Source organism: Lynx canadensis, chromosome E1, assembly GCF_007474595.2.
Source record: "Lynx canadensis isolate LIC74 chromosome E1, mLynCan4.pri.v2, whole genome shotgun sequence".
Classification (NCBI taxonomy): domain Eukaryota; kingdom Metazoa; phylum Chordata; class Mammalia; order Carnivora; family Felidae; genus Lynx; species Lynx canadensis.
The window spans coordinates 42,746,616-42,766,852 of NC_044316.2; the positions used below are offsets into that span (position 1 = coordinate 42,746,616).

The 20,237-nt window shown below is 47.3% G+C and overlaps 2 protein-coding genes across 2 annotated transcripts in view; both read right to left on the reverse strand.

Annotated features, from left to right (window-relative positions):
• Positions 1-149: 149 nt before the first annotated feature.
• On the reverse strand, positions 150-17,699 carry LYZL6 (lysozyme like 6). Its single transcript, XM_036064352.1, has 5 exons — positions 17,420-17,699; positions 4,252-4,478; positions 3,153-3,311; positions 2,181-2,259; positions 150-894 (listed from the first exon to the last, which is right to left on the reverse strand). Exons 2-5 carry the CDS (start codon positions 4,388-4,390, stop codon positions 825-827), a joined length of 447 nt encoding a protein of 148 aa, XP_035920245.1. The 5' UTR covers positions 4,391-4,478; positions 17,420-17,699; the 3' UTR covers positions 150-824.
• Positions 3,233-20,237, reverse strand: part of GOSR2 (golgi SNAP receptor complex member 2) — a 65,846-nt gene continuing 48,841 nt past the window's right edge. Inside the window, exon 7 of the transcript XR_004908373.1 lies at positions 3,233-3,311. The gene's annotated coding sequence lies outside the window, so the exon portion shown is untranslated. The remainder of the gene's footprint in view (positions 3,312-20,237) is intronic.

The following is a 20,237-nucleotide window of genomic DNA, read 5'->3' on the forward strand; positions in this document are numbered from 1 at the left end:
GGCACCCTGACCTTCATTTTTCATGCTAAAAACTGTTTTATGAAGAGATGCTGATAGAGGATACTTGTGATTAATAGTCTTTCTTGGGCATTAAAATAAAAAGTTGGAAATTTTAACATGGCCTTAACTTTTTTCGTGTTTTACTGGTCTGTGAAGTCCAAAAGTCTGGGAACCACTCAAATGTCAAATCTCTCACTTCAGAGCTGAAGTAGTTAAGGCTCAGAAGTAGGGACAGCAGTGGCCCAGGTGGGACAATTTATTCAGGCAGTTCCGATTGTAGCCATGGGTAGAACATTCCTCCAACTGCCCCTTTTCTGTCTTTGCGTTGTCATTTTGCAGGTTCAACTCCACATCAGCACCATGTATTCATTGTATGTATCCACTCATTCGCTGTAGCCAGTATTCGTGTATGTCTCTGCCTCTCCAGGCAGATGGTGAACACCTCAAGAACAATAGTTATGATTTACCTTCCTTCTTCTAGTACCTACCACCCTCCTGCCATACTAGGTACTCGAAGATATCTGGAATTAAAAATGAATAAATCAACACATTCTTTGCACAAGGAATGCTTTAACAATTCCCCAAATATAACAACTTCTTCACTGTGGTCCTCTCTTGGTTTGCGAATGACAGTCAGGAACCAGGGGCCTGGGCCTGGATGGGTACAAGGAGAAAGCCCTAGAAAACCATTTATTCCTGGGGCTCCAGTCAGTCCTTTTTAAAAAAGGGAAGGAAAGAAAGTAACGTGAAGTGGAGGCAAGAGGAAGAAGGCATGAAGAATCCCCAGGCGAGAAGAGGAACGCTGGAATGACTCCACGCCTGTCTCATTCCTTGTGACACCCCGTCATCCAGTAGGAGAGTGGCCGGCCCGCACAGTGCAACCTCCATGCCACCCTGTGGAGAGAAGAAGGCTGGGCTCTTGCTTCCTACTTAGTAGCTCCTTCTCCACATCCATGACCCAGCACTTAGTGAACGCACAGCACAGCACGGCAATGCACAGAACCCCCTTCATTGCTCGCTCTCTGGTCTGTCCCCCTGTGGCCCCTCTGAGCCTTCCTTTAAATTTCTCTTATCTGTGGTGTTTGGCCCCTCCCCCCGTCCAGTATGCTCCCACGTTTTCAAATCCTCCTCTGGCCCCGAAGGGGGAGCGCACCATTTTACAAGGCTGAGAGTCACTAAACACACAGAAAGATAAATACATACATACATACATACATACATACATACATAACCAATCCGTCAATCTCAGGGGCAACTATCGACTCTCCCTCCAGAGAGGGTCATCCCTAATAGCCGTCAGCGTCTCTTCCGCATGGTGTTCCTAGAGTAGGCAAGGCACTTAACCCCCTCCATCCTCACAGGCACCTGTAGAGGCAACTTATCTATCTATCTATCTATCTATCTATCTATCATCTATCTCCAATCTGAAGCTCAGAAAAGTGAAGCAACCATTGCACTGTCTACCATTGGGAAGCTGACAGCTTTGGGGGTATTTGCTCAGCTGAGGAGCTACGCACCTTTTATAGAAAATGTTGCCGTGAATTATGGAGAGGGCCAGCCCCAACCCCCACCCGTGGCCGTGGCCAGCATGATGGTACTGCTTAACTGCTCCCACACCTACAGCTCATTGAACCACGCGGGGATGATGGGTCCAAGCTGAGCCAATCAGATTCTCTATCCCAGCCCCTTGGACTCTGGGGCTGAGACTAGCCAGTCTCGGTGACTGCTCAGAACATTAGCCCGTTAGCTCGGGGGCAGCCACGATCTGTCCTCTGGAATGTGGAGCAGAATATACTGGTCTACAAAGAAAGTAGTGAAGGAAATGCACGAGGAGGCAAAAACTTGTCAGCAGAGCCACACTGACAGTTCCCAGCTCCGCCTCCATTCTCTTCCCAAGAAGAGACCCCTTGGGTAAGCTCGGTGAGACACCTTGTCCCCTCTGAAGCCATCTCCCTCAGCTCACTCAAGTTGCTTTGCTACTGTGTCCAAAACGGTTTTAATACAACATCAGAGAAAGACCCAGATCCCAAGTCTTGTAAGTCCCAGTTCCGAGCCCCGCCGCTCTCCCACGTTTTTCTAGACGGTTAGAAGGGGTCGAGTCCTTGCCTCCTGCCCCCTCCTGTCACTACATCCTTCTTGGGGCTCTGCCTGCTAACTTAGTCCCACAGTGACCTCCTCACCAGTTCTTCATTCCCCCTGGTCCAGACACAATCTTTTTCACACAGTTGATGGTTGAGAGAAGATCGGGGCTCAGCAGTTCTGAAGGGGAGACAGAGAATACCCGTGAGAACACAGAGGACAGTCCCAGAGACTGAGGCAGACACTGGCTCTCCCTGCCCCCCAGGGGCTGAGTCCTTCCAGATTAGGCAAGGGCTCCCTCCCAGAGGCCCATTGAGATATCCCTACAATGGCTGCTAGAGGTCAAGGGTGGCTAGGGGTGGGGGCAGGAGGGGCAGGAGTAAATGTATGTTTACTACCACACATCCTAGCTAGGGTACATGCTGGTTCACGCCACGTTTGAGGGTTTCTAGGGAAAGGAAATGTCAAAACAGGCAGCACAGAGGCCAAGGTAAACCTTGCCTAATGAGAGAGGCTCTTCAGGTCAAGAGTGCAGGGATGTTGATCAGAGTACGAAAGAGGGAGTAAGGGGCAAAGTCATGGACCTGTGGAGCCTCCAGGAGTGGCTCTGAGGTGGGGAGTTTGCCCTTGGCCTCCAATCAACCAGGCCATTAACCACACAAAGTCAGTACTTGATGGTTAGAGCTGAGCCTTCAGGGCCACCAGTCTGGCATTCAGCACTGGTTCTATGAGCCTCAGTTTGCTCGTCTGTAAAGCGGGGATCAAAACAGTTTCCACCGCATGAGAAGCTGGCATGTGAAGTGCTTAGTATATAACACACTCTCGATAAATGTTGGCCGCTGCTGTCCTCTGCTACTGGGTGTGCAGAGCCTTTCTGGAGCCTGCACGCCGGAGAATCTCCTAACCGGAGGGGCATCGTAGCCACTAGTCAAATCCTCTGCTCAGCAAAGGCATTCCCGGACTCCTCGGGCCATCCCTCTGGGTGCATTCCCAGGCTTGGAGTGGGAAGAGAAGTCCTGTGAGTAGACCCCACTCATCCTCTCACCTCTCCCACCCTGAGACCCCGGCCAGACCTTTGCAGTCCTCGTGGCAAATGTTTTCCGAGTGACTCTTGTAATCATTGCACCAGTAGCGGCTGTTGATCTGGAAGATGCCATAGTCGAAGCTGCCGTCTGCATTTTCATTTACCTTTGATAGGTTGAAGTTGCTCTCCACAAAAGCCAGGCACAGCCCTTAGAACAGGGAGAAGAAGGTTTTTAGAGGGCTCTGAACTGAGGGACAAAGGATACGGAGGAGAAAGGGAGACGGGGAAGCAGAAGAAAGGAACAAGGCCTAAGAGGCTAGATGGGGCAAGCTGGCTGGAAACACCCATTAGCTTCTCCCCTCGCCCTTCGGTCCATCCACCTGCCCCTCAGTACAACCGCTCATCATCCCGCTGTCCATCCGCGTCTCCTGCACTTGATGACCGCCTACTGTGTGCCGTGACCCGTGCAAAACCCAGTGAGGGACATTTAGCTGGGTCAAAGGCAGCTGGTGCCTTCAGAGGGCCTATAGGACAAGAATGAAGACACACACCTTAAAGGACCGTAAGACAAGATAAAACGAGAAGGACGGCACAAGACAGGTGTGTGCAAAACCTGGGCAGAAGGAAGCTGGCCCCACCATGGAGGAGGACGGAGCCTTTGCACTGCCTGCTCCCTCTGCCTGGAATGCTCTTCCCCGGACATTTGGGCGACCCGGTCCTTTGCCTCATTCAGTGCTGCTCAATGTCACCTCCTCAGAGAGGTATTCCTTGACTTCCCCTTCAAGGACAAGGTTACCTCTCACTCCCCTGGCTTTATTCTGCTGCATAACATTTATCACCACCAGGAAGTGCTTCATATGTTTGTGTGTGTGTTTGGGACTCGCCTCTCCCCCTAGAATGCGAACACTGTGAAGGAAGGGGCTTTGTTGATGTCTCTGTCCCCAGCCCCTAAAATAGTTCCCGGTACATAGTAAGTGCTCAGTTAATAATTGTGGAAGGAATATAGAATGTTGGGAGGGGCTTCTCGGGGAGGGCTGCTTTTTGAACTTGGCTTCGAAAGATGAATGATGGAAAGATGGCCACATAGGGGGTGACCAGGAGCAGAAGAGGAATTGGGGGGGGCGGGAGTGTGAGAAAGCGGCACTCACAGTCACTCAGCGAGTAGCCCTCAAACCCATCCAGATCCTCCTTGTGCAGCACTCTGGCCAAGTCACAGCGATTGATGAGCTTGGCCTCATTTATGGCAACGAGGCAGCTGATCAAGGACATGAGTAGCGTCCTCATCATCTTCGGAGGGGAGAAGGTGCAGCTGAGGGCCTGTGGTCCCGAGGATCTCCCAGACGTGCTGCTGGTCTCCTCTGAGCACCTGAGGAATCTGGAGAGAGCAGCCAAATGTCCTGGCTCACTCACGGCTCCCCGCCTGGCTATTTCTCTTTCCTCTCACCATTTTATACTTTTTTTTTACTACAGAAACTTTCAAACATTTACAAAATAAGAGAGAATAATATCATGAATCTCCATGTAGCCATTGCCCGGGGTCAACAGTGAAAAACTGAGGCTGATCTCCTTTCATCTCAGGTTTTCTCCTCTTTTAGCCATTCTCACTCTTGTAAAGGACACCTGGCTATGGGCAGCATTTGGGTACAGGGGTGGGGAGTGAGGCTGGCAAAGGAGATTGATGAGAACTGGACTTTACTGGTACTTGTGTGTGTGGATTTGAACATGTGCTCTCGTAGGAAGGGCCAGGCCACTGGGTGTTGATCTGCCCTCAACCCCACGCTCCCAGACGCATGATATGTGACTTTTCCCAAGGGTATACCCTGCCTTGTGAAATTCCTGAGAGGCTGTCTTATAAGCTCTACACCTTTGTTTCCACTCAAAACTGGTATCACTCAAGTAAAAGTGACCTTGTTGAAGAAATAAACTTCACTTTCACACTCTGTGTGTGTGTGTGTGTGTGTGTGTGTAGGGGGAGGTGCAAGGGGCGGGGACTCTGGATTCACACCGTCTGCTTTCAAAGGTTGGGCTGCTGTGTGACCTTGGGCAATATACTTTACCTCTCTGGGCCTCATTTGTAAAATGAAGATATGCCAATACCGACTTACTAGGGTTGTCATGATGATTAAAGGAAATGATAAATGCCTAAATCTTGGTTTTGCATTTCCCCCCAAATAGGAAGCAAGACTTCTAGGACAAAGGTTGGTTCCTAGGCTGGAGTAGGAAAGGGTATAAAATAAGTCTGAATTATCTTGTGCTAGAAAGTAAGAAAGTGCTCAAAATATGGATTGGGGCACGTCAAATGGACATGAGAGCCAGCTCAGAGGGGCACCCACTGGCCAAATCTGGAACACTTTCTTGGTAACAGCTTTATTGAGATAAAATTCCCAGTACATAATTCACATACCACACAATCACTTAATTGAAAGCGTACAGCTCAATAGTGTGTTTGCAGAGCTGTGCGACTATGACCGCGGTCAATTTTAAAACATTTTCATCAACCCAACAGGAAACCCCATACCCATTAGCTGTCACTAATCCACCCCTCCTCCAACCCCTGCCCACCACAAGCCTACTTTCCATTTCTCTAGATTTACCTAACCTGGACACTGCACACAAACAGTCACACCATAGGTGGCCATTGAGCCCGGCTTCTTCCACTTAACAATGTTTTCAAGATTTACTCATGTTGTGGCAGCCACTGGGATCTCATTCCTTGTGATGAATCCTTCTTTTGTCTCTCTATTGATCGTTTTATAGACTTTGGGGCTACTTTGGGGCTATTATGAATGACGGTGCTGCGAACATTCACGCACAAGTGTTTGTGTGGACAAATGTTTTCATTCCTTCGGGCATATACACCAAGGAATGGAACTGCTGAGCCATACAGTAACTTCAAGTTTCAACTTTGGAGCAACTGCCTGACTTCAAAGTGGCTGTACCATTTTACATTGCCATCGGCTTTTCCACATCCTTACTGACACTGGTTACTTTTTAAAAAAAAAAAAATTATAAAGTTTATTTAGTTATTTTGAGAGAGAGAGAGAGAGAGAGGGTGCACAAAAGCTAGGGAGGGGCAGAGAGAGAGGGAGAGAGGGAGAATCCCAAGCAGGCTCCTGTCAACGCAGAGCCCAATGCGGGGCTTGAGCCCACAAACTGTGAGATCATGACCTGAGCTGATATCAAGAGGCTCAACTGGGGCGCCTGGGTGGCGCAGTCGGTTAAGCGTCCGACTTCAGCCAGGTCACGATCTCGCGGTCCGGGAGTTCGAGCCCCGCGTCAGGCTCTGGGCTGATGGCTCAGAGCCTGGAGCCTGTTTCCGATTCTGTGTCTCCCTCTCTCTCTGCCCCTCCCCCGTTCATGCTCTGTCTCTCTCTGTCCCAAAAATAAATAAACTTTAAAAAAAAAAAAAAAAAAAAAAGAGGCTCAACTGACTGAGTCACCCAGGTGCCCCAATGCTTGTTTGTTTTTTTAATTCAATTTACTCTTTTTTTTTAAAGTAGGTTCTGCCCATGACCCTGATGTTGAGAGTCACCATGCTCTATACCAACGGAGCCCACCGGCCCCCCTCCCCCGCTAACACTTGTCATTAACTGTCTTTCTGATCAAAGCTCTCCTAATGGGTGCCAAGTCGTACACATGGTAGTTTGGATCTGCATTTTCCTGGTGGCTAATGACGCTGAGCATCTTTCCATGTGCTCTTTGGCCATTTGCATATCTTTGGGGAAATTCAGTATTCAGATCTTTTGCCCATTTTCTAGTTGGGTTATTTGTCCTTCTTTATTGAGTTGTAAAAATTCTTTATCAGATGGGAATGCAAGCTGGTGCAGTCACTCTGGAAAACAGGATGGAGTTTCCTCAAAAAACTAAAAATAGAACTACCTTACAACCCAGCAATTGCACTACTAGGCATTTATCCAAGGGGTACAGGTGTGCTGTTTTGAAGGGACACATGCGCCCCCATGTTTATAGTAGCACTATCAACAATAGCCAAAGTATGGAAAGAGCCCAAATGCCCATCGATGGATGAATGGATAAAGAAGGTGTGGTATATATATACAATGAAGTATTACTCGGCAATCAAAAAGAATGAAATCTTGCCATTTGCAACTACATGGGTGGAACTGGAGGGTATTATGCTAAGTGAAATTAGTCAGAGAAAGACAAACATCATATGACTTCACTCATATGAGGACTTTAAGAGACAAAACAGATGAACATAAGGGAAGGGAAACAAAAATAATCTAAAAACACGAGGGGGATAAAACAGAAGAGACTCATAAATATAGAGAGCAAACAGGGTTACTGGAGGGGGTGTGGGAGGGGGGATGGGCTAAATGGCTAAGGGGCACTAAGGAATCTACTCCTGAAATCATTGTTGCACTAGATGCTAACTAATTTGGATGTAACTCTTAACAAATAAAAAATAAAATTAAAGACAATAAATTAAAAAAAATAAAAAATAAAAAAGTCTTTATCAGATACATGGCTTGCAAATATTTTCTTGCATTCTGTGGGTTGCCTTTCACTTTCTCGATGGTATTCTTAGAAACAAAAGAATTCAATGATGATGAAGACCGTTTTCTCTACCTTTTCTTTTGTTGCTTACGCTTTTGGTGTCATAGCTACAGAATTAATACAGAATGGTTTCTAAGGTAGTCTGGGACATTTTGGCCATCAACACAAATAAAGATAGTGACAGGGGAGCTTGGCCGGCTCAGTTGGTGGAGCAAGCGACTCTTGATTTCAGGGTCATGAGTTAGCACCCCACCTTGGGCCTAGAGCGTCTTTGAAAAAAATTATGATAGTGACACATTATAATCTAGTGAAAGACATAGGAATCTCTGAGTCCTTAATAGTAATAAATAGACAAACAGATACATAACGGCGATGGGGTTGGAGCTCTTCCTGACAATAAGATGGTGAGTGAGAAACGTGGAGGTGGTCATGAGGTTGGAAAATCATCACTCTGCAGCCATCATAGATTAGTTTGGGCAAGAATCATCAATGGATATTAAATCTAAGGTGGTGGGAAGCTTGGTGAAGAACTGGATGGGGCACCTGGGCTGGCTCAGTCGGTTAAGCATCCAACTTCGGCTCAGGTCATGATCTCGTGGTTCATGGGTTCAGGCCCAGCATCGGGCTCTGTGCTGACAGCTCGGAGCCTGGAGCCTGCTTTGGGTTCTGTGTCTCCCTCTCTCTCTACCCTCTGCCGCTCACACTCTGTCTCTCTCTCTCTCTCTCTCTCTCAAAAATAAATAAACATTGGAAAAAAACCTATCAATGCCATGAAAACACAGAATGGGGCTATTTCTGTCACTGTGTGCGTGTGTATCGTTGCCCTGAGAGTAGGTGTATGTTCCTGAGAGCAAAGGCCTAGGTTCCTCCACCCACAGGCTGCAGAGTCAGGAAGTTTCTGCTTGGGCAAGATGGCTGCCCTAATGGCCTTGTTTCCTCACAGATGTCTTCTAACCTCACTCCGTACCAGCCTGAGCTTGTGAACATTCTTTTGCTTCTCTCCCTCCCCCTGGTGTTGCCAGATTTAGTAAAGAAAATTTTACAGGATGCCCAACTACATTAGAATTTCAGACAAACAACAAATAATTTTTTAGTATGAGTGTGTCCCATGCAACCCTGCTCCACCCTGACTCAGGAGGTTCCTTCCGAGACTTGCCAGGGGTCACTGAGCCTTGGGAAGCAGGTGAGCTCTCTCTCTCTGCCCATGAAGTACCCCCTTGGGGTCTCCATGGGGAATACGGTGTCTCTGGTAGATGCATTCTCACCTCCCCTTCCGAAGCTTACCTCTCTCCTACCCCTCTCTGACCCCAGGTCCCAGACAGCCAGGGCTTTCCTCAAGAATCAGCAGAACGAAGAGTCTCTTCCTCATGAACTATACTCTAGCCCCGCCTAGGTCGCAGCTCCCCATGTTCTAAAGAAGGCGGGAGCGCTGGGCCACCCTGCCTTCTGGAACCGCAGTTCTGTGACGTCATCATTCTCCTGGACATACTTGGGTCCAAACCATGCAAACGGAGGCCCATGCAAGCTTCCCGCAGAAAGTACAGATGGGTCTGGAAGCACTGACTGGTGATCGCTGTCATGAAGGCCCCTGGGTGGGGCAGCACAGAGGGTCCTGGTTGTTCTGCCTCCTCACCTCCCTTCCCTTTGGTGGGTGGTACCACCTTTGGGGGAACTCCTTCCCCCATGGGGTTGTAGTGGAGAGTGCCAGTCACAGGACACTGTGCTCCGGGTGACAGGGTGTGCCTATGGCCCCCACCACTATATTTTGAATAGAAATTAAGTGGAACAGCTCAGCTTTACAGGGGAAGCCTTCAGGAGTGAGGCCAGAGGCCGACAGTTTGGAATCATGTGGACACAGCCCATCTGACAGCATAAGCTTCCTTGAAGAGGGAGCAGAGTCCAGACAGGATTCCAATCCTAGAGTCCACCCTTTCCGGGACCCAAACACAGTCTTGCCCTTACTGCAATCCTGCAATTCAATAAATGTCCCTTCCTGCGCCAATAAGTTCGAGGTGAGTTTCTGTCAACTGCAACCAAGAGAGGCCTGCATAGGAGGGAGCGTGGGGCTAACCACCTGTGAAGCGGTGACCCGACAATCTGTCACCTCCCCGTGAAGCTCACACATCCTAGTGTCACTAGTCACCAAAGAAGTCCGAAGCATACTTCCATCTGCTGTACAGAAAGGAGGCAAAGGAAAGTTTTATTACCGGTGGCTACACTACCCTCTGCAACAGGATGGTAGGGGCTGGCAGAAAGAAGGTAGCAGGAAGAGCCTTTAAGTGGGCAGTGCTGCCCTGTACCTTCTGCCTCCAGACTTTTCTTCCCAAGGACATTGCAGCTTGGGCTGACGATGTTGGGATGAGTAAGAAACGTATACCTCATTCATAAATGATGATGAATATCCCATGGGATTTTTCTTCTCTTCCTTTCAGCAAAATCGCTAATCATGTTATTTTTTTTAAGTTTATTTATTTATTTTGAGAGAGAGAGAGAGACAGAGACAGAGAGAGCGAGTGGGAGAGGGGCAGAGAGAGAAGGAGAGAGAGAGAATCCCAAGCAGATTCTTCACTGTCAGCACAGAGCCTGATGCGGGGCTTGAACTCAAGAACTGTGAGGTCATGACACAAGGGGAAACCAAGAGTCGGATGCTTCAACAACTGAGCCACCCAGGCGCCCCTAATTATGTTAGGATAATCAAGATCTTAGGGGTGCCTGGGTGGTTCAGTCGGTTGAGCACCCAATTCTTGATTTCGGCTCAGGTCATGATCCCAGGGTCCTGGGATGGAGTCCTGCTTGGGGCTCAGCGCTGAGCCTGGAGGCTGCTTAAGATTCTCTCTCTCTCTCTCTCTCTCTCTCTCTCTCTCTCTCTCTGCCCCCCTCCGCTCACACACTTCCTCTTAAAAAAAAAAGACTTTAAAATTTACTTAAGGATTAAAAACAATTATATTCAAAGAACAAACATGTAAATATATTCATTTTTTATTAATTTTTTTGTGACAATTTTTTATGAAAAAATTTTCCAGTGTTTTTCCAAACAGTTAGGGGTTTTTTTAAACATTGAAAAGTATCTAATAATGCAGAAGGCAAAATAAAGATTAGAATTACTGTATATCAAATTTTTATATCAAATATACGTAAGTCCAAATACTGTGTATCATTATACTCTCTAAAACCTTAATTAAATTTTATTAAATAACTTAATTTTAAAGTTTAACTTAAATTGTATTTAAATTATACATTTAATTTAAAATTTGATTTATAAATAAGTAACTTTTTATTACTTATTTATTTATATATTTATTTTTAGTAAATTTAACCACAACATGGGGCTCGAACTCGTGACCCTGCGATCAAGAGTCACATGTTCTTTTTCTTCTAATTTTTAAAAAATGTTTATTTTTCAAATGTTTAATGTTTACCAATTGAGCCAGTCAGGCACACCCCCCCCGAAAATAAGTACGTTTTTATTTTTTTTATTTATTTTTTAAATTTTTTTAATGTTTATTTATTTTTGAGAGAGACTGAGAGAGACAGAGCTCGAGAGGGGAAGGGCCAGAGAGAGAGGGAGACACAGAATCTGAAACAGGCTCCAGGCTCTCAGCTGTCAGCACAGAGCCCGATGCGGGGCCTGAACCCACAAACTGCAAGATCATGACCTGAGCCGAAGTCGGACGCTTAACCGACTGAGCCACCCAGGCGCCCCGAGTTTTTAAATAAAAATGTTAAAATTCATAATTCTAGCATTCAGTGTCCATCTCGCTGCCTGTGTAAAGAATCAGTATCGTTATGTCTAATGCCTAGATATACATGCAAATTTGAATATGTGTAACATGGCTTATGTAATGTCGCAAAAATGTCCTCAGTTTCCATTTACAATGGATGCAAATGCCGTCCTAATTCATGTGTAGTACCCCCAGAACCACGAATAAGAAGATGCAAACAAGAAACTATAGTCAGCACGACTAGAAAATGCCCTTTCATTGTGTTTAATCTGTTGCATTCCGGCGGAGAGGAAAGATCTGGCAAGTTAATTTGTCTTTTTTCTTACCTAAGTCCTTCTCTGCTGAAAATCTCTCTGCCCTCCGAGATAGTACCTAGCAGGGGCCCATCAAGCTTTCGTTAAACTTTTCGAAGCTGATGCATTTTTCTCCCCATCAATATAGGGTCAGATGTGAAGCATCTCCCTGGGGCCTGAACATTGTTGAAGAGCACGGATGTTTAGGGTTAGGTCCTGCTGTGCGAGTGCTGAGCGCCAGAGGCATTGTGCGGTCCTTAATAAATTTGATTATTTTGTCGGGGGGTACTCTATTTTCTAATTTTTTTTTAAGGTTTATTCATTTTTGAGAGAGAGACAGAGCACGAGCGGGGGAGGGGCAGAGAGAGAGAGGGAGACACAGAATCCGAAGCAGGCTCCAGGCTCCGAGATGTCAGCACAGAGCCCGATGCGGGGCTTGAACCCACGACCCGCGAGATCACGACCTGAGCCCAAGTCGGAGGCTTCACCAACTGAGCCTCCCGGGCGCCCCTGTTGTGGGGAACTCTGAAGCACAGGGCCCACTTGGGGACTTCTCTTGCCAGTTCTCAGGGCAATGCTGGAAGAGGATGCTTCTGGAAATAAACTGCTCTAGAAAACAGGACACTGTAAGGAAATGTCTGCTTTGAGTTCTCCATAAAATATGAGAAAGATGGATACAGCTTGCCGAAATGCAGAATGCAAGGAACCCAAATCCAGTGCCGGGAATGAGATCTGCATTGAAGGCGCAAAGAGCAGAGTCCACAGCACAGAAAAGTTCTTCGAGGCTGGAGCCACACACTTGAAAAGCTCTCCAAGTGCAGAGCGGAAAGGCATGTGGAAAACAATGAGACCAAAGAGAATGAGTAGACCACAGAGCTTATAGACTCAAACAGGCACGGAGACACCAGAGATGGTCCACCACTGTCTTTGGAATATACTCAAACCATATATTTAGAAGACTGAATTTTTGGCTTTATTATCGGGCTTGTACTTTATCCCACAGAATACACACCTTCTCAAATACTTCACGAATATTTACACAATTTGACTCTAAACTAGGCTACAAATAATACGTCAAGCTCTCCACAAAGGAGGAATTCTATAGGCTCCACACTCAGGCTACAGTGCAAAAGAAACTACCCAATTTCTTATGACTTTCAAAGAAACACGCACATACTTTTCCCCCCTGCATAATTATTAGGTCAAAGGCAAATTAAAATCTGGAATAACAGGTTTCTAAAACGATGAGAATGAAGGAACATAGGCCATTTCTGAAACTTAGTCAAAATGTATTTAGAAGCAAATGTGTAGTCTTAACTGCTTTCCTTCAAACAAAGCAAAACAAACGGACTGATCATGCAACGAGAAGTTAGAAAAAAATAGAAGGAAAACATTTCCAAGGCAAACAACAAGAAGCAAAGAATAAGAATGGAAGCATTAAGATATTTAAGGGACTTCGGGGGCGGTGGGGGGGGGGAACATGTGGGTGACGTATTAAAAACAGAATCAAGAAACAAAGACTAGAGGGGGTCTGGGTGGCTCAGTCAGTTAAGCGTCCGACCCTTGATTTCGGCTCAGGTCATGATCTCACGAACCGCGAAATCGAGCCCCGCATTGGGCTCCACGCTGGATGTGGAGATTGCTTAAGATTCTCTCTCCTTCTCTCTCTCTCTGCTCCTCCCCTACTCACATGCATGGGTGCATACATGTGCTCTCGCTCTCTTTCAAAAGAAGAAGAAGAAGAAGGAGGAGGAGGAGGAGGAGGAGGAGGAGGAGGAGGAGGAGAAGGAGAAGGAGAAAAGAAAAAGAAACAAAGACTAGAGACCTCGCATATTATATGTCCCACCATACTTGCTATGGACTTTGATACTTCTCTGTAGCATTAGAGCTGGTTAAAGGAAATTCTTCAGTTTCTGGAATGGGTTCCTTGCAAGAACAAGCCAGTCTGAAGTCAAGGGTTACCACCAAACAACAGACTCCTTTAATAATAACATGGTGGATAGATTATCCAAGAAGGTAAGTATAACTGAAGGCTTTATTTTTAGAAGTTTCTTTTTTTTTAAGTTTATTTATTTTGAGAGAGACAGAGTGAGCAGAGGAGGAGGAGGAGGAGGAGGAAGAGAGAGAGAGAGAGAGAGAGAGAGAGAGAGAGAGAGAATCCCAAGCAGGCTCCATGCTGCCAGCACAGAGCCCAACTTGGGGCTTGAACTCACGAAACCATGAGATCATGATGTGAGCCCGATGCTTAATTGACTGAGCCACCCAGGCGCCTCTGTAGTAGAAGTTTCTAAAGTCTTGTTGCCTCAAAAGCACCACTAAACACTTTCTTCCATAAAAGTCTATTCCGTCCTGAGACAGGCTCCCAGCAGGATAGAGATGTGCCAATGCCTGCTACTGGCCTTTAGAGCGGAGGGCAGGAAATAAGTCTTAAGTCTCGGTTCAGAAAAGTGCCAACAGAAAGCCCCCGTATTGCGCTCGGAAATGCAAGGTAAGTACAATACAAACACACCTTTGAGAAATCAAATATGGACCTTAGCGTATGAGACTGGCCATGCCTCCCTGATGGTCAGCCCTGTGAGAAATCTTTCCACGGAGCTGACATCTGCCTGTGTCCACCTCTCCTGCTCAGTCTCGGGCCCCACGCGTCAGGCTACACAGCATCGTCCCCTCCTGTGTGGAGGGGTCAACCGCTGGCCTTTGGAACCAAACCAAAGCCTCCGGCAAAGAAGCGGGTCCATGTAACTGTATGTATAGGTGAAGTATCTGACTACATCATTGTATGTTCCGGGGCGATCATGTCTGAGCATTTACATGGGATTTACCTATTGTTTTATTTCTTTCTTTCAGTTCCTATTATATTTAGGGCAGTAGACTGATTTTTAAAAGTACCAACATTCTGAATGGACAAATGGCAGTACATTCATACAATGGAAATACTACCTAGTAATAAAAAGGAATATACTACTGGTCCATGCAATGGATAAATTTCAAAGTGATTATGCTGAGGGAAAGAAGTCAGACCAAAAAAAGAAGAAGAAAGAGAAGGAGAGGGAGGGAGAGGAGAGAAGGAGGAGAAGGAGGAGGACGAGGAAGAAGAGGAGGAGAAAGAAAAGTAGATACTGCACGGTTCCATTGATAAGAAACTCTAGAAAATGTCAACCAATCTATGACAGAAAGTAGACCAGTAGTTGCTTGGGGATGGGGGAGCAGAAAGGGGCAGAGGGAGGGGTTACTGAAGGGCACAAGAAAACTTTGGGGAGCGAAGAGATATTAACTATCTTGATTGTGATGGCGGTTTCATGGGTATATACGTACGTCAAAGATTATCAAATCGTATTTTTAGAAATACGTCGTTCAGTGTAGGCCAATATCTGAATAAGGTATACTATAGTTACACACAATACATTTTATGAGAAGGGAGTTACAGGTCTGTCATGGTTGAGGACCCCCCCCCCCTTCCCCGGGGGGGGCGGGGGGGGGGGGAGGTACTTCTCCCACATCGTTGTCCTCAGGCCAACTCGCTGTGCAATCTATCCAGTGGCCACTAGGGGGAAGCAGCGGCCCACATACAGGAAGCGTGAGTCGCCAGGCACCCACAACTAAGAAGTCCCTCCAGTGTGCTCCCCTCCTGGGGAGGTGGGCGGGTAGCCATAGCTCCACGTGAGTTATCTGCAGGGCTGATACGGAGTAGTTGGAGATGGCCCCAGCAAGTTGCGATTCTCAAGGTGCCTCTGGAAGACCTAGGCCTGGAGTAGCCTCTCTATTGGCTTTCCGCCTTGCCTGAAACCCCACCAACTATAAAACACGACAAGATTCCATCAGCCAACTAAGCTAAAGAATGAAGCACCGAAAAGATTTTTTACAAGGGCGAGAGAAAGGAGACAAGGTGGAATTGGGGGTGGGGAGGAGATGGGGAGCACCCATGGGAGGCCACCACGGAGGATTCCCAGTAAGAACTGTTGCTAACACAGGCTGAGCCTTCCCAGCATGTGGGGCATGATGCCAAACACCGTAAGCAGTGAACAATTTCACCTTCACAGCACTCTTGTGAAATCCGCTGCAGAGAGGTTAAGTGACTCGCCCGAAGTCACAGAGCTAGTGGGAGGCAGAGCAAGGATTTGAAACCGGGTTTGATACTAACATGGCGGGTGTAGCTGTTACTGCTCATTTTTTACCAGTTTTTGATTTTTTTTTTTAATGTTACAACTCAGGCAACAATAGATGTTGGCGAGGATGCGGAGAAAGAGGATCTCTTTCACATTGTTGGTGGGAGTGCAAGCTGGGGCAGCCACTCTGGGAAACAGTATGGAGGGTCCTCAAAAAATTAAAAATAGAACTACCCTAGACCCAGCCATTGCATTACTAGGTATTTATCCAAGGGATACAGGTGTGCTGTTTCACAGGGACACATGCACCCCAATCTTTACAGCAGCACTATCAACGATAGCCAAAGTATGGAAAGAGCCCAAATGTCCATCGATGGATGCATGGATAACGAAGACGGGGTATACAATGGAGTATTACTCGGGTAATACAATGGAGTATTACTCGGCAGTCAAAAAGAATGAAATCTTGCCATTTGCAACTATGTGGATGGAACTGGAGGGTATTATGCTAAGTGAAATTAGTCAGAGAAAGACAAAAATCATACGACTTCACTCATAGGAAGATTTTAAGAGACAAAACAGATGAACATAAGGGAAGGGAAACAAAAATAATCTAAAAACAGGGAGGGGGACAAAACAGAAGAGACTCATAAATATGGAGAACAAACTGAGGGTTACAGGAGTGGTTGTGGGAGGGGGGATGGGCTAAATGGATAAAAGGAATTAAGGAATCTACTCCTGAAATCATTGTTGCACCATGCTAACTAACTTGGATGTAAATTAAACAATAAATACATTCAAAAAAAAGAAAGAAAGAAAGAAATGGTCAGGGGCACCCGGGTGGCTCACTCACGTAAGCATCTGACTCTTGGTTTCAGATCAGGTCATGATCTCACAGTTCATGGGATTGAGTCCTGTGTCAGGCTCTGACGCGGATCCTGCTTAGGATTCTCCCTCTCTCCCTGTCTCTCTTTCTGCCCCTCCCCTGCTCTCTCTCTCTCTCTCTCTCAAAAATAAATAAACATTATTTATTAACATTAAACAAATAAATTTAATGTTTATTTTTGACAGAGAGAGAGAGAGAGAGAGTAGGGGAGGAGCAGAGAGAGGGAGACACAGAATCTGAAGCAGACTCTAGGCTCTGAGCTGTCAACACAGAGCTCGATGCGGGGCTTGAACCTATGAACCACAAGATGGTGACCCGAGCCGAAGTTGGAGGCTCAACCAACTGAGCCACCCAGATGCCTGCTCTTACTGCTCATTATAACAGAATTGTCTTTCTTTCTCTTTGGGGCTGGGGTATTATTTAATTCATGTGTGAAACTGGTTGGTGTTGGTAGCAGGCGATGAGTATTTCAGCTTATCCTCCTGGAGATAAAGTTCCTGATGCTTCCAGAGAATTTTAAGCATCTCTGATGGTCCAGGAAGGAAATCTTGCCTATTTATTTGCTAAGCATTTGCACTGCGTGAGGTTCCGTGTTAAGACTGATACGTTCATAGTGATGAAAGTATGGCCTTTAACAGAGGCCAGCACGAGGAATCGAGAGGCACGTGACCTGTAGCAATGCGGTGGCATTGTTCATGTGTGTCCATAGGAGTGTGTTAGAGGCAGCGGTACCCCACCTCAGCTGGAGTCCTGAGCAGCTTGACCAGAGCAGGATGCAGGCCAAGAGAACTCACCAGAACGCCCAGTTATCAGAACAAGGCCAAAGCATCCCAGTGAGCAGATAACTCTTGCCCATGGTTTGTGAGGAAGTGAAGTTCATCCTTTCCCTCAGGACTGGACCAGCCTGCCTGGGATCCTGAAGCTTGATCCTTCAAGCGAGTTGCCCCAGGGCGGTGGCCTCTTCTAGGTTCTGCAGGAGCCAGCGGTTCTGGCCTTCCGGCCTTCCTGCTGCTTTTATGCTGCTGTGGCCACAGGGTGGGGTTGATAGGGCACCGGCACCGAGTAAAGGCTCCAGGGCTGCCCATGTGAAGACAAAGCAAAAGGAAGCCAAGGTTAAACACTGGGTCCACCTGCTTCATTCCCTAGATGGGGAAACCGAGGCCTGGGGAGAGGAAGGGACTCGAGTGAGCTAATGGCCGAGCTGGGGTAAGACTCCCGGCAGTCTCTTCTCCCCTACTCCCCGGCCCTATTTCATAATAGGCCCCTGCTGCTGGCTGCGTCTCTGCGCTTTGTCAATCACTAGTATCTTTCTTGAAACAACAGTTCTTTAACATCGTCCCGTATTCAGCCAGTGTTCAAATCTCCAATGGTGTCCGGTCAAAAAACACTTCGAACAGTTTGATCCAATCAAGATTGGGATCAGATGTGCTCAGATGTGACTGGTTGATGTCTCTTGAATCTCTTTGAATCCCCAGGTTCCTCCTCCAGCTTTCTCTTTTTGCTTGCGATTTATCACCGGAGAAGGTGTGTCGTGTATCCTGCAGATTGTCCTCAGTCTGGGTTTTTGTGATTGCAAACCCATGACGTGGCTTCACGCATTGCTCTGTTTTCTGTATTTCCTGTAGTTGAATCTAGGGGTTTGATCAGATCAAGATTTGGGTGCTTTGTTTTGTTTTGTTTTTGCAAGACTACCATAGGAGGACAGACCTGCACAGAGTCTTAAACATCATCCAGTTCAGCCATGTCGTGTTCAGATAAGCTGAGGACCAGACAGGTGTAGTGACTCATACGGGCTTGCACACACGGCCAAGGCCATGGACATATTCTTAAAGGAAACCACTGAAAATGCTTGTGATCAGTTCCAGTGCCTTGGATGGCTGTGTCTGATATTCTCACTCTACAGCCTGTGCTTGTACCCACCATGCTAGGCCTGCCTCTCGACCTCATCTCACTTACCGTTGTGATCCCAGGGCCTATGATAGGCACTCATCTGCTGAATGAATAAACGAATGACCTTACCATTGTTTTTATGTCTCAGAAACTGGCTGCTCCTGGACTGTCCACGGGGGAAGGTATTATAGGCACTGGCCCTGCTGTAGTTTTCCAGAAAGCGGCCAGCCTGTTAGGCACAGGAAGGATCCAAGGGTAAAAGAATGAGAGGGAAGCAGGGCTTACCCCAGAAAAGCAACTGGAATGATGGGCTGTAGTCCACCCAGGCAAGAGGCAAGCCCAGCAACACAAAATCCTGCAGGCAGCACGGATGGGGTGCAGTTGGCAGGGTCCAGCCACCGAGATGGGGTGGAGGCAGCACTCCAGTCCACGGGGGGAGCAAGCCAGGACCCTGCTCCTCACGCTGGGCAGGAACTCAGGCCAAAGATCAAGTCAGAAGCCCTGAGTATTACTTAGGATTAAGTTGAGTTGACAGGAATGGAAAAACCCCAAGTGTCATCGGCCCGAATAGGGTAGAAGCTCATTTCTCCCTCGTGTTAAATGCCCTGAGGGAGTCAGCCCACAGCCAGCAGGGTGCTCCAGGGGGCAAAGATGACAGCGAGGACCCAGCCTCCCCTGTCTTGTCGCTCTCTTATTATCCTCGAGCATGACTTTGTTCCACGGCACAATATGGCTGCTGGAACGCAGCCCTTCCAGGCCATATCCCAAGTAACAGGAAAGAACAGAGGGAAAAGAGCACTCTCCTCCTTAGGGCAATTTCCAGAATTGTGCAGACTACTCCATGTACATTCTCTTGGCCAGAACTGAGTCGCGTGACGACACCTCGCTGCAGATGATGATGAGAAATAGAGCCTTCATCTCCGACATCCATGGGCCCACCGACGGGTCTGTACGTGAAGACCAGAGAGCATGTGTCCAGGGACTCATTAGGATACAAGGCAGACGTGAGCAGAGGGCTCCCAGCTTAGGCGCAGGTGCTTATGTCCCTGCTGTAGCTGCTTATGTCTCTGCTGCCCTAAGTCCTGGGACTTGGGCAGCGTGGGGTCCTCTCAGTCCAACTGTGGGAGGGAGACGCTGTGGAGCCAGCCATGGGGCCTGACCGTTGAGTACCTGTCACTGCACAACAGCGGGCAATTTGTAGCTAAGCCCGGCACCGGCCCAGGGAGAAGCAGCAGCAGTAAGAAAGCAGGTGTGTTCATTGTCAAGGACAGGCACACACTCAAAGGCCAACAACTGCTCAATGCTGTGAAAAGCATCTTCAAGACGTTGAGTCTGGGGCCACAGACTGCCTTTTCTTAGGAGGCAGCGAAGGCGCTGAGGACAACGGCTTTTTTTTTTTATTTCCTTAAAAAAATTTTGTGTTTTTTTTTGCTATAGAATAACCTACACAGAGAAAAGTATACAAATCCTAAGCATATACCTCCACAATTTTCACAGAAGTGGACACACCGAAGTATCCAACACACAGATCAAAAAGTATGAGGCTTAGGTTAAGGTTAAGGTTAAGGTTAGGGTCAGGGTTAGGGTTGGGGTTGGGGTTAGGGTTAGAGTCTAGTATGGTTACAATCTAGTGCTGAACATCTTGTCTCTTATGAAGATTATAAAATCAAGCGGAGGGGGTGCCTGGGCGGCTCAGAAGGTTAAGCGGCCGACTTCGGCTCA